We start from the raw sequence: 13,241 nt of genomic DNA on the forward strand, positions 1-13,241 counted from the left end.
GATGGGGCAGTGAGGGAGGGTAGATGGGGCAGTGAGGGAGGGTAGATGGGGGAGTGAGGGAGGGTAGATGGGGCAGTGAGGGAGGGTAGACGGGGCAGTGAGGGAGGGTAGATGGGGGAGTGAGGGAGGGTAGACAGGGCAGTGAGGGAGGGTAGACAGGAGAGTGAGGGAGGGTAGATGGGGGAGTGAGGGAGGGTAGACAGGGCAGTGAGGGAGGGTAGATGGGGCAGTGAGGGAGGGTAGACAGGGAGTGAGGGAGGGTAGATGGGGAGTGAGGGAGGGTAGATGGGGAGTGAGGGAGGGTAGATGGGGAGTGAGGGAGGGTAGATGGGGGAGTGAGGGAGGGTAGATGGGGAGTGAGGGAGGGTAGATGGGGAGTGAGGGAGGGTAGATGGGGCAGTGAGGGAGGGTAGACAGGGGAGTGAGGGAGGGTAGATGGGCAGTGAGGGAGGGTAGACAGGGCAGTGAGGGAGGGTAGATGGGGCAGTGAGGGAGGGTAGATGGGGAGTGAGGGAGGGTAGACAGGGCAGTGAGGGAGGGTAGATGGGGGAGTGAGGGAGGGTAGACGGGGCAGTGAGGGAGGGTAGATGGGGCAGTGAGGGAGGGTAGATGGGGCAGTGAGGGAGGGTAGACAGGGGAGTGAGGGAGGGTAGATGGGGGAGTGAGGGAGGGTAGATGGGGAGTGAGGGAGGGTAGATGGGGAGTGAGGGAGGGTAGATGGGGGAGTGAGGGAGGGTAGATGGGGAGTGAGGGAGGGTAGATGGGGAGTGAGGGAGGGTAGATGGGGCAGTGAGGGAGGGTAGACAGGGGAGTGAGGGAGGGTAGATGGGGCAGTGAGGGAGGGTAGACAGGGCAGTGAGGGAGGGTAGATGGGGCAGTGAGGGAGGGTAGATGGGGAGTGAGGGAGGGTAGACAGGGCAGTGAGGGAGGGTAGATGGGGAGTGAGGGAGGGTAGACGGGGCAGTGAGGGAGGGTAGATGGGGCAGTGAGGGAGGGTAGATGGGGAGTGAGGGAGGGTAGATGGGTGAGTGAGGGAGGGTAGATGGGGGAGTGAGGGAGGAAAGACAGGGAGTGAGGGAGGGTAGACGGGGAGTGAGGGAGGGTAGATGGGGCAGTGAGGGAGGGTAGAGGGGGAGTGAGGGAGGGTAGACAGGGGAGTGAGGGAGTGTAGATGGGGAGTGAGGGAGGGTAGATGGGGAATGAGGGAGGGTAGACAGGGAGTGAGGGAGGGTAGATGGGGAGTGAGGGAGGGTAGATGGGGAGTGAGGGAGGCTAGATGGGCAGTGAGGGAGGGTAGACGGGGAGTGAGGGAGGGTAGATGGGGCAGTGAGGGTGGGTAGATGGGGAGTGAGGGAGGGTAGACGGGGAGTGAGGGAGGGTAGACAGGGAGTGAGGGAGGGTAGACAGGGAGTGAGGGAGGGTAGATGGGGAGTGAGGGAGGGAAGACGGGGCAGTGAGGGAGGGTAGATGGGGAGTGAGGGAGGGTAGATGGGGAGTGAGGGAGGGTAGATGGGGAGTGAGGGAGGGTAGATGGGGAGTGAGGGAGGGTAGACGGGGAGTGAGGGAGGGTAGATGGGGAGTGAGGGAGGGTAGATGGGGAGTGAGGGAGGGTAGACAGGGGAGTGAGGGAGGGTAGATGGGGCAGTGAGGGAGGGTAGACAGGGGAGTGAGGGAGGGTAGATGGGGCAGTGAGGGAGGGTAGATGGGGCAGTGAGGGAGGGTAGATGGGGCAGTGAGGGAGGGTAGATGGGGCAGTGAGGGAGGGTAGACAGGGAGTGAGGGAGGGTAGATGGGGAGTGAGGGAGGGTAGACGGGGAGTGAGGGAGGGTAGACAGGGCAGTGAGGGAGGGTAGATGGGGAGTGAGGGAGGGTAGATGGGGGAGTGAGGGAGGGTAGATGGGGAGTGAGGGAGGGTAGATGGGGGAGTGAGGGAGGGTAGATGGGGAGTGAGGGAGGGTAGATGGGGAGTGAGGGAGGGTAGACGGGGAGTGAGGGAGGGTAGATGGGGGAGTGAGGGAGGGTAGATGGGGAGTGAGGGAGGGTAGATGGGGCAGTGAGGGAGGGTAGATGGGGAGTGAGGGAGGGTAGATGGGGAGTGAGGGAGGGTAGATGGGGAGTGAGGGAGGGTAGATGGGGAGTGAGGGAGGGTAGACTGGGGAGTGAGGGAGGGTAGAAGGGGAGTGAGGGAGGGTAGATGGGGCAGTGAGGGAGGGTAGATGGGGAGTGAGGGAGGGTAGACAGGGGAGTGAGGGAGGGTAGATGGGGCAGTGAGGGAGGGTAGATGGGGAGTGAGGGAGGGTAGATGGGGAGTGAGGGAGGGTAGACAGGGGAGTGAGGGAGGGTAGATGGGGAGTGAGGGAGGGTAGACGGGGAGTGAGGGAGGGTAGACTGGGAGTGAGGGAGGGTAGATGGGGCAGTGAGGGAGGGTAGATGGGGGAGTGAGGGAGGGTAGATGGGGAGTGAGGGAGGGTAGATGGGGGAGTGAGGGAGGGTAGATGGGGAGTGAGGGAGGGTAGATGGGGGAGTGAGGGAGGGTAGACTGGGGAGTGAGGGAGGGTAGACTGGGGAGTGAGGGAGGGTAGATGGGGAGTGAGGGAGGGTAGATGGGGAGTGAGGGAGGGTAGATGGGGAGTGAGGGAGGGTAGATGGGGGAGTGAGGGAGGGTAGATGGGGAGTGAGGGAGGGTAGACAGGGGAGTGAGGGAGGGTAGATGGGGAGTGAGGGAGGGTAGATGGGGCAGTGAGGGAGGGTAGATGGGGCAGTGAGGGAGGGTAGATGTGGAGTGAGGGAGGGTAGATGGGGCAGTGAGGGAGGGAAGATGGGGAGTGAGGGAGGGTAGATGGGGAGTGAGGGAATGCAGACGGGGAGTGAGGGAGGGTAGATGGGGGAGTGAGGGAGGGTAGATGGGGAGTGAGGGAGGGTAGACAGGGGAGTGAGGGAGGGTAGATGGGGAGTGAGGGAGGGTAGACGGGGAGTGAGGGAGGGTAGATGGGGAGTGAGGGAGGGTAGATGGGGAGTGAGGGAGGGTAGACAGGGGAGTGAGGGAGGGTAGATGGGGAGTGAGGGAGGGTAGATGGGGCAGTGAGGGAGGGTAGATGGGGAGTGAGGGAGGGTAGATGGGGAGTGAGGGAGGGTAGATGGGGGAGTGAGGGAGGGTAGATGGGGCAGTGAGGGAGGGTAGACAGGGAGTGAGGGAGGGTAGATGGGGGAGTGAGGGAGGGTAGACAGGGAGTGAGGGAGGGTAGACAGGGCAGTGAGGGAGGGTAGACGGGGCAGTGAGGGAGGGTAGATGGGGAGTGAGGGAGGGTAGATGGGGGAGTGAGGGAGGGTAGACTGGGAGTGAGGGAGGGTAGATGGGGAGTGAGGGAGGGTAGATGGGGAGTGAGGGAGGGTAGACAGGGGAGTGAGGGAGGGTAGATGGGGAGTGAGGGAGGGTAGATGGGGAGTGAGGGAGGGTAGACAGGGGAGTGAGGGAGGGTAGACGGGGCAGTGAGGGAGGGTAGACAGAGGAGTGAGGGAGGGTAGACAGGGCAGTGAGGGAGCGAAAATGGGGGAGTGAGGGAGGGTAGACAGGGCAGTGAGGGAGGGTAGACAGGGCAGTGAGGGAGGGTAGATGAGGAGTGAGGGAGGGTAGATGGGGGAGTGAGGGAGGGTAGATGGGGCAGTGAGGGAGGGTAGATGGGCAGTGAGGGAGGGTAGACGGGGAGTGAGGGAGGGTAGATGGGGGAGTGAGGGAGGGTAGATGGGGCAGTGAGGGAGGGTAGATGGGTGAGTGAGCGAGGGTAGATGGGGAGTGAGGGAGGGTAGTTGGGGAGTGAGGGAGGGTAGATGGGGCAGTGAGGGAGGGTAGATGGGGAGTGAGGGAGGGTAGATGGGGGAGTGAGGGAGGGTAGATGGGGGAGTGAGGGAGGGTAGATGGGGAGTGAGGGAGGGTAGATGGGGAGTGAGGGAGGGTAGATGGGGCAGTGAGGGAGGGTAGACGGGGGAGTGAGGGAGGGTAGATGGGGAGTGAGGGCGGGTAGATGGGGAGTGAGGGAGGGTAGACGGGGAGTGAGGGAGGGTAGATGGGGGAGTGAGGGAGGGTAGATGAGGGAGTGAGGGAGGGTGGACAGGGAGTGAGGGAGGGTAGACAGGGAGTGAGGGAGGGTAGACTTGGGAGTGAGGGAGTGTAGACGGGGGAGTGTTGTGAAGGAAGACAGCAGATGAGGGAAGAGGGGGAAGATGGAAAACACTGTTACCTCCTCATCAAATGTGGCCTTAATCTCGTCGACATCCAGGGGTCTGTGAAGAGAAAGCACATAAACAACTGGTGAATAACGTGGCTGGACAATTGTCCCTACACTCAACCCTGTGATAGTGAGTGAGAGAGAGAATAGAGAGTGAGGGATAGTTACAGAGAGAGGGCAGCAGGAGAGAGAAACAGAGAGAGAGAGTTAGGCAGAGACTGAGAGAAGAACAGGGGAGTGAGTTCCAGCGATAGAGAGAGCACAGAGAGACAGTTAGAGAGAGAGAGAGTTAGCGAAAGAGGGACAGACAATTAGAGAGACAGAGTGAGAGGGAGAAAGAGTTAGAGAGGGTGAGAGAGAGAGAGGGAGAGAAACAGAGAGAAGGAGAGAGACAATTAGAGAAAGATGGAGGGGGAAAATAGAGAGAGGGAGGGAGAGTGAGAGAAAGAAAGACAAAGGGAGAGAGAGGGAGAGGCAAGAGAGAGCAGGTGAGAGAGAGGAGGAGAGAACAATTACAGAGAGGGAAACAGTTGGGGAAAAAGACAATTAGAGAGAGGGAGAGAGACAGTTAGAGAGTGAGAGACAGTTACAGAGATAGAGACAGTTACAGAGAGAGAGACAGTTACAGAGAGAGAGACAATTACAGAGAGAGAGAAAGTTACAGAGAGTGAGACAGTTACAGAGAGAGAGAGAGTTACAGAGAGAGAGACTGTTACAGAGAGAGAGAAAGTTACAGAGAGTGAGAGACAGTTACAGAGAGAGAGACAGTTACAGAGAGAGAGAAAGTTACAGAGAGTGAGAGACAGTTACAGAGTGAGAGACAGTTACAGAGCGAGAGACAGTTACAGAGAGAGAGACAGTTACAGAAGAGAGAAAGTTACAGAGAGTGAGAGACAGTTACAGAGTGAGAGACAGTTACAGAGAGAGAGACAGTTACAGAGCGAGAGACAGTTACAGAGAGAGAGACAGTTACAGAGAGAGAGAAAGTTACAGAGAGTGAGAGACAGTTACAGAGTGAGAGACAGTTACAGAGCGAGAGACAGTTACAGAGAGAGAGACAGTTACAGAGAGAGAGACAATTACAGAGTGAGAGACAGTTACAGAGAGAGAGAAAGTTACAGAGAGTGAGAGACAGTTACAGAGATAGAGACAGTTACAGAGAGAGAGACAATTACAGAGTGAGAGACAGTTACAGAGAGAGAGAAAGTTACAGAGAGTGAGAGACAGTTACAGAGTGAGAGACAGTTACAGAGCGAGAGACAGTTACAGAGAGAGAGAGACAATTACAGAGAGAGAGACAGTTACAGAGAGAGAGACAGTTACAGAGAGAGAGACAGTTACAGACAGTGAGAGACCGTTACAGAGAGCGAGAGACAGTTACAGAGAGAGAGACAGTTACAGAGAGTGAGACAGTTACAGAGAGTGAGAGACAGTTACAGAGAGAGACATTTACAGAGAGAGAGAGACAGTTACAGACAGTGAGAGACAGTTACAGAGAGTAAGAGACAGTTACAGAGAGAGACATTTACAGAGAGAGAGACAGTTACAGAGAGAGAGACAATTACAGAGAGAGAGACAGTTACAGAGAGAGAGACGGTTACAGAGAGAGTGAGAGACAGTTACAGAGAGAGAGACAGTTACAGAGAGAGAGACAGTTACAGAGAGAGAGACAGTTACAGAGAGTGAGAGACAGTTACAGAGACAGTTACAGAGAGAGAGACAGTTACAGAGAGAGAGACAGTTACAGAGAGAGAGACAGTTACAGAGTGAGAGACAGTTACAGAGAGAGAGACAGTTACAGAGAGAGAGACAGTTACAGAGAGAGAGAGACAGTTACAGAGAGTGAGAGACAGTTACAGAGAGTGAGAGACAGTTACAGAGAGAGACAGTTACAGAGAGAGAGACAGTTACAGAGAGAGAGACAGTTACAGAGAGAGAGACAGTTACAGAGAGAGAGACAGTTACAGAGAGAGAGACAGTTACAGAGAGAGAGACAGTTACAGAGAGAGAGACAGTTACAGAGAGAGACAGTTACAGAGAGAGAGACAGTTACAGAGAGAGAGACAGTTACAGAGAGAGAGACAGTTACAGAGAGAGACAGTTACAGAGAGAGAGACAGTTACAGAGAGAGAGACAGTTACAGAGAGAGAGACAGTTACAGAGAGAGAGACAGTTACAGAGAGAGAGAGACAGTTACAGAGAGAGACAGTTACAGAGAGAGAGACAGTTACAGAGAGAGAGACAGTTACAGAGAGAGAGAGACAGTTACAGAGAGAGAGACAGTTACAGAGAGAGAGACAGTTACAGAGAGAGAGACAGTTACAGAGAGTGAGAGACAGTTACAGAGAGAGAGACAGTTACAGAGAGAGAGACAGTTACAGAGAGAGAGACAGTTACAGAGAGAGAGACAGTTACAGAGAGAGAGACAGTTACAGAGAGAGAGACAGTTACAGAGAGAGAGACAGTTACAGAGAGAGAGACAGTTACAGAGAGAGAGACAGTTACAGAGAGAGAGACAGTTACAGAGAGAGAGACAGTTACAGAGAGAGAGACAGTTACAGAGAGAGAGACAGTTACAGAGAGAGACAGTTACAGAGAGAGAGACAGTTACAGAGAGAGAGACAGTTACAGAGAGAGAGACAGTTACAGAGAGAGAGACAGTTACAGAGAGAGACAGTTACAGAGAGAGAGACAGTTACAGAGAGAGACAGTTACAGAGAGAGAGACAGTTACAGAGAGAGACAGTTACAGAGAGAGAGACAGTTACAGAGAGAGAGACAGTTACAGAGAGAGAGACAGTTACAGAGAGAGACAGTTACAGAGAGAGAGAGACAGTTACAGAGAGAGAGACAGTTACAGAGAGAGAGAGACAGTTACAGAGAGAGAGACAGTTACAGAGAGAGAGACAGTTACAGAGAGAGAGACAGTTACAGAGAGAGAGAGACAGTTACAGAGAGAGAGACAGTTACAGAGAGAGAGACAGTTACAGAGAGAGAGAGACAGTTACAGAGAGTGAGAGACAGTTACAGAGAGAGAGACAGTTACAGAGAGAGAGACAGTTACAGAGAGAGAGACAGTTACAGAGAGAGAGACAGTTACAGAGAGAGAGAGACAGTTACAGAGAGAGAGAGACAGTTACAGAGAGAGAGACAGTTACAGAGAGAGAGAGACAGTTACAGAGAGAGAGACAGTTACAGAGAGAGAGACAGTTACAGAGAGAGAGAGACAGTTACAGAGAGAGAGAGACAGTTACAGAGAGAGAGACAGTTACAGAGAGAGAGACAGTTACAGAGAGAGAGAGACAGTTACAGAGAGAGAGACAGTTACAGAGAGAGAGACAGTTACAGAGAGAGAGACAGTTACAGAGAGAGAGACAGTTACAGAGAGAGAGACAGTTACAGAGAGAGAGAGACAGTTACAGAGAGAGAGACAGTTACAGAGAGAGAGACAGTTACAGAGAGAGAGACAGTTACAGAGAGAGAGACAGTTACAGAGAGAGAGAGACAGTTACAGAGAGAGAGACAGTTACAGAGAGAGACAGTTACAGAGAGAGAGAGACAGTTACAGAGAGAGAGACAGTTACAGAGAGAGAGACAGTTACAGAGAGAGAGAGACAGTTACAGAGAGAGAGAGACAGTTACAGAGAGAGACAGTTACAGAGAGTGAGAGACAGTTACAGAGAGAGAGAGACAGTTACAGAGAGAGAGACAGTTACAGAGAGAGAGAGACAGTTACAGAGAGAGAGACAGTTACAGAGAGTGAGAGACAGTTACAGAGAGAGAGAGACAGTTACAGAGAGAGAGACAGTTACAGAGAGAGAGACAGTTACAGAGAGAGAGACAGTTACAGAGAGAGAGACAGTTACAGAGAGAGACAGTTACAGAGAGTGAGAGACAGTTACAGAGAGTGAGAGACAGTTACAGAGAGAGAGACAGTTACAGAGAGAGAGACAGTTACAGAGAGTGAGACAGTTACAGAGAGAGACAGTTACAGAGAGTGAGAGACAGTTACAGAGAGTGAGAGACAGTTACAGAGAGAGAGACAGTTACAGAGAGAGAGAGACAGTTACAGAGAGAGAGACAGTTACAGAGAGTGAGAGACAGTTACAGAGAGAGAGACAGTTACAGAGAGAGAGAGACAGTTACAGAGAGAGAGACAGTTACAGAGAGAGAGACAGTTACAGAGAGAGAGACAGTTACAGAGAGTGAGAGACAGTTACAGAGAGAGAGACAGTTACAGAGAGTGAGAGACAGTTACAGAGAGAGAGAGACAGTTACAGAGAGAGAGACAGTTACAGAGAGAGAGAGACAGTTACAGAGAGAGAGACAGTTACAGAGAGAGAGACAGTTACAGAGAGAGAGACAGTTACAGAGAGTGAGAGACAGTTACAGAGAGAGAGACAGTTACAGAGAGTGAGAGACAGTTACAGAGAGTGAGAGACAGTTACAGAGAGAGAGAGACAGTTACAGAGAGAGAGACAGTTACAGAGAGTGAGAGACAGTTACAGAGAGAGAGAGACAGTTACAGAGAGAGAGACAGTTACAGAGAGTGAGAGACAGTTACAGAGAGTGAGAGACAGTTACAGAGAGAGAGACAGTTACAGAGAGTGAGAGACAGTTACAGAGAGAGAGACAGTTACAGAGAGAGAGACAGTTACAGAGAGAGAGACAGTTACAGAGAGAGACAGTTACAGAGAGAGAGACAGTTACAGAGAGAGAGACAGTTACAGAGAGAGAGAGACAGTTACAGAGAGAGAGACAGTTACAGAGAGAGAGACAGTTACAGAGAGAGAGACAGTTACAGAGAGAGAGACAGTTACAGAGAGAGAGAGACAGTTACAGAGAGAGAGAGACAGTTACAGAGAGAGAGACAGTTACAGAGAGAGAGACAGTTACAGAGAGAGAGAGACAGTTACAGAGAGAGAGACAGTTACAGAGAGAGAGACAGTTACAGAGAGAGAGAGACAGTTACAGAGAGAGAGACAGTTACAGAGAGAGAGACAGTTACAGAGAGAGAGACAGTTACAGAGAGAGAGACAGTTACAGAGAGAGACAGTTACAGAGAGAGAGACAGTTACAGAGAGAGAGACAGTTACAGAGAGAGACAGTTACAGAGAGAGAGACAGTTACAGAGAGAGAGACAGTTACAGAGAGAGAGACAGTTACAGAGAGAGACAGTTACAGAGAGTGAGAGACAGTTACAGAGAGAGAGACAGTTACAGAGAGAGAGACAGTTACAGAGAGAGAGACAGTTACAGAGAGAGAGACAGTTACAGAGAGAGACAGTTACAGAGAGAGAGACAGTTACAGAGAGAGACAGTTACAGAGAGAGAGACAGTTACAGAGAGAGACAGTTACAGAGAGAGACAGTTACAGAGAGTGAGAGACAGTTACAGAGAGAGAGACAGTTACAGAGAGAGAGACAGTTACAGAGAGAGAGTCAGTTACAGAGAGAGAGACAGTTACAGAGAGACAGTTACAGAGAGAGAGACAGTTACAGAGAGAGACAGTTACAGAGAGAGAGACAGTTACAGAGAGACAGTTACAGAGAGAGAGACAGTTACAGAGAGAGACAGTTACAGAGAGAGACAGTTACAGAGAGAGACAGTTACAGAGAGTGAGAGACAGTTACAGAGAGAGAGACAGTTACAGAGAGAGAGAGACAGTTACAGAGAGACAGTTACAGAGTGAGAGACAGTTACAGAGAGTGAGAGACAGTTACAGAGAGAGAGACATTTACAGAGAGACAGTTACAGAGAGAGAGACAGTTACAGAGAGTGAGAGACAGTTACAGAGAGAGAGACAGTTACAGAGAGAGACAGTTACAGAGAGTGAGAGACAGTTACAGAGAGAGAGACAGTTACAGAGAGAGAGACAGTTACAGAGAGAGAGACAGTTACAGAGAGAGAGAGACAGTTACAGAGAGAGAGACAGTTACAGAGAGAGAGACAGTTACAGAGAGAGAGACAGTTACAGAGAGAGACAGTTACAGAGAGTGAGAGACAGTTACAGAGAGAGAGACAGTTACAGAGAGAGACAGTTACAGAGAGTGAGAGACAGTTACAGAGAGAGACAGTTACAGAGAGAGAGACAGTTACAGAGAGAGACAGTTACAGAGAGAGAGACAGTTACAGAGAGTGAGAGACAGTTACAGAGAGAGAGACAGTTACAGAGAGAGAGACAGTTACAGAGAGAGAGAGACAGTTACAGAGAGAGAGAGACAGTTACAGAGAGTGAGAGACAGTTACAGAGAGAGAGACAGTTACAGAGAGAGAGACAGTTACAGAGAGGGAGAGACAGTTACAGAGAGAGAGACAGTTACAGAGAGAGAGACAGTTACAGAGAGAGAGAGACAGTTACAGAGAGAGAGACAGTTACAGAGAGAGAGACAGTTACAGAGAGAGAGACAGTTACAGAGAGTGAGAGACAGTTACAGAGAGAGAGACAGTTACAGAGAGAGACAGTTACAGAGAGTGAGAGACAGTTACAGAGAGAGAGACAGTTACAGAGAGAGAGACAGTTACAGAGAGAGAGAGACAGTTACAGAGAGAGAGACAGTTACAGAGAGAGAGAGACAGTTACAGAGAGAGAGACAGTTACAGAGAGAGACAGTTACAGAGAGAGAGACAGTTACAGAGAGAGAGACAGTTACAGAGAGAGAGAGACAGTTACAGAGAGAGAGACAGTTACAGAGAGAGACAGTTACAGAGAGAGAGACAGTTACAGAGAGAGACAGTTACAGAGAGAGAGACAGTTACAGAGAGAGACAGTTACAGAGAGAGAGACAGTTACAGAGAGAGAGACAGTTACAGAGAGAGAGACAGTTACAGAGAGAGACAGTTACAGAGAGTGAGAGACAGTTACAGAGAGAGAGACAGTTACAGAGAGAGAGACAGTTACAGAGTGAGAGACAGTTACAGAGAGAGAGACAGTTACAGAGAGAGAGACAGTTACAGAGAGAGAGACAGTTACAGAGAGAGACAGTTACAGAGAGAGAGACAGTTACAGAGAGAGACAGTTACAGAGAGAGAGACAGTTACAGAGAGAGAGACAGTTACAGAGAGAGAGACAGTTACAGAGAGAGAGACAGTTACAGAGAGAGAGACAGTTACAGAGAGTGAGGCAGTTACAGAGAGTGAGAGACAGTTACAGAGAGAGAGACAGTTACAGAGAGAGAGACAGTTACAGAGAGAGAGACGGTTACAGAGAGTGAGAGACAGTTACAGAGAGAGAGAGACAATTACAGAGAGAGAGACAGTTACAGAGAGAGAGACAGTTACAGAGAGAGAGACAGTTACAGAGAGAGAGACAGTTACAGAGAGGAGAGACAGTTACAGAGAGAGAGACAGTTACAGAGAGAGAGACAGTTACAGAGAGAGAGACGTTACAGAGAGGAGAGACAGTTACAGAGAGAGAGACAGTTACAGAGAGAGAGACAGTTACAGAGAGAGAGACAGTTACAGAGAGAGAGACAGTTACAGAGAGAGAGAGACAGTTACAGAGAGAGAGAGACAGTTACAGAGAGAGAGAGACAGTTAGAGAGTGAGAGACAGTTACAGAGATAGAGAAAGTTACAGAGAGAGAGAAAATTACAGAGAGAGAGACAGTTACAGAGAGAGAGACAGTTACAGAGAGTGAGACAGTTACAGAGAGAGAGACTGTTACAGAGAGAGAGACAGTTTACAGAGGAGGACAGTACAGAGAGAGAGACAGTTACAGAGAGAGAGAGGAGCTCAGTTACAGAGAGAGAGAGAGAGAGGAGCTCAGTTACAGAGAGAGAGAGAGGAGCTCAGTTACAGAGAGAGAGAGACAGTTACGAGAGAGAGAGACAGTTACAGAGAGAGAGACAGTTACAGAGAGAGAGAACAGTTACAGAGAGAGAGACAATTACGAGAGAGAGGAGACAGTTACAGAGAGAGAGACAGTTACAGAGGAGAGAGACAATTACAGAGAGAGAGACAGTTACAGAGAGAGAGAGACAGTTACAGAGAGAGAGACAGTTACAGAGAGAGAGACAGTTACAGAGTGAGAGACAATTACAGAGAGAAAGAGACAGTTACAGAGAGTGAGAGACAGTTACAGAGAGAGAGACAGTTACAGAGAGAGAGACAGTTACAGAGAGAGAGACAGTTACAGAGAGAGAGACAGTTACAGAGAGAGAGACAGTTACAGAGAGAGAGACAGTTACAGAGAGAGAGACAGTTACAGAGAGAGAGACAGTTACAGAGTGAGACAGTTACAGAGAGAGAGACAGTTACAGAGTGAGACAGTTACAGAGAGAGAGACAGTTACAGAGAGAGAGACAGTTACAGAGAGTGAGACAGTTACAGAGAGAGAGACAGTTACAGAGAGACAGTTACAGAGAGAGAGACAGTTACAGAGAGTGAGACAGTTACAGAGAGAGAGACAGTTACAGAGAGAGAGACAGTTACAGAGAGAGAGACAGTTACAGAGAGAGAGACAGTTACAGAGAGTGAGACAGTTACAGAGAGTGAGACAGTTACAGAGAGAGAGACAGTTACAGAGAGAGAGACAGTTACAGAGAGAGAGACAGTTACAGAGAGAGAGACAGTTACAGAGAGAGAGACAGTTACAGAGAGAAAGACAGTTACAGAGAGAGAGACAGTTACAGAGAGAGAGACAGTTACAGAGAGAGAGACAGTTACAGAGAGTGAGACAGTTACAGAGAGAGAGAGACAGTTACAGAGAGAGACAGTTACAGAGAGTGAGACAGTTACAGAGAGAGAGACAGTTACAGAGAGAGAGACAGTTACAGAGAGAGAGAGAGGAGCTCAGTTACAGAGAGAGAGGAGCTCAGTTACAGAGTGAGAGACAGTTACAGAGTGAGAGACAGTTACAGAGAGAGAGACAGTTACAGAGAGAGAGACAGTTACAGAGAGAGAGACAGTTACAGAGAGTGAGACAATTACAGAGAGAGAGACAGTTACAGAGAGAGAGAGACAATTACAGAGAGAGAGACAGTTACAGAGAGTGAGAGACAGTTACAGAGAGAGAG

At 50.4% G+C, this 13,241-nt stretch overlaps 1 protein-coding gene across 1 annotated transcript in view; it reads right to left on the reverse strand.

The window, feature by feature from the left end:
- The window catches only part of LOC121278077 (calpain-2 catalytic subunit-like), a 310,699-nt gene that overhangs the window by 38,355 nt on the left and 259,103 nt on the right, over positions 1 to 13,241 (reverse strand). The window contains exon 9 of the mRNA XM_041188134.1: positions 4,233 to 4,281. Coding sequence (XP_041044068.1) covers positions 4,233 to 4,281 — 49 coding nt within the window. The remainder of the gene's footprint in view (positions 1 to 4,232; positions 4,282 to 13,241) is intronic.

This window comes from Carcharodon carcharias, chromosome 5 (assembly GCF_017639515.1).
Source record: "Carcharodon carcharias isolate sCarCar2 chromosome 5, sCarCar2.pri, whole genome shotgun sequence".
Classification (NCBI taxonomy): domain Eukaryota; kingdom Metazoa; phylum Chordata; class Chondrichthyes; order Lamniformes; family Lamnidae; genus Carcharodon; species Carcharodon carcharias.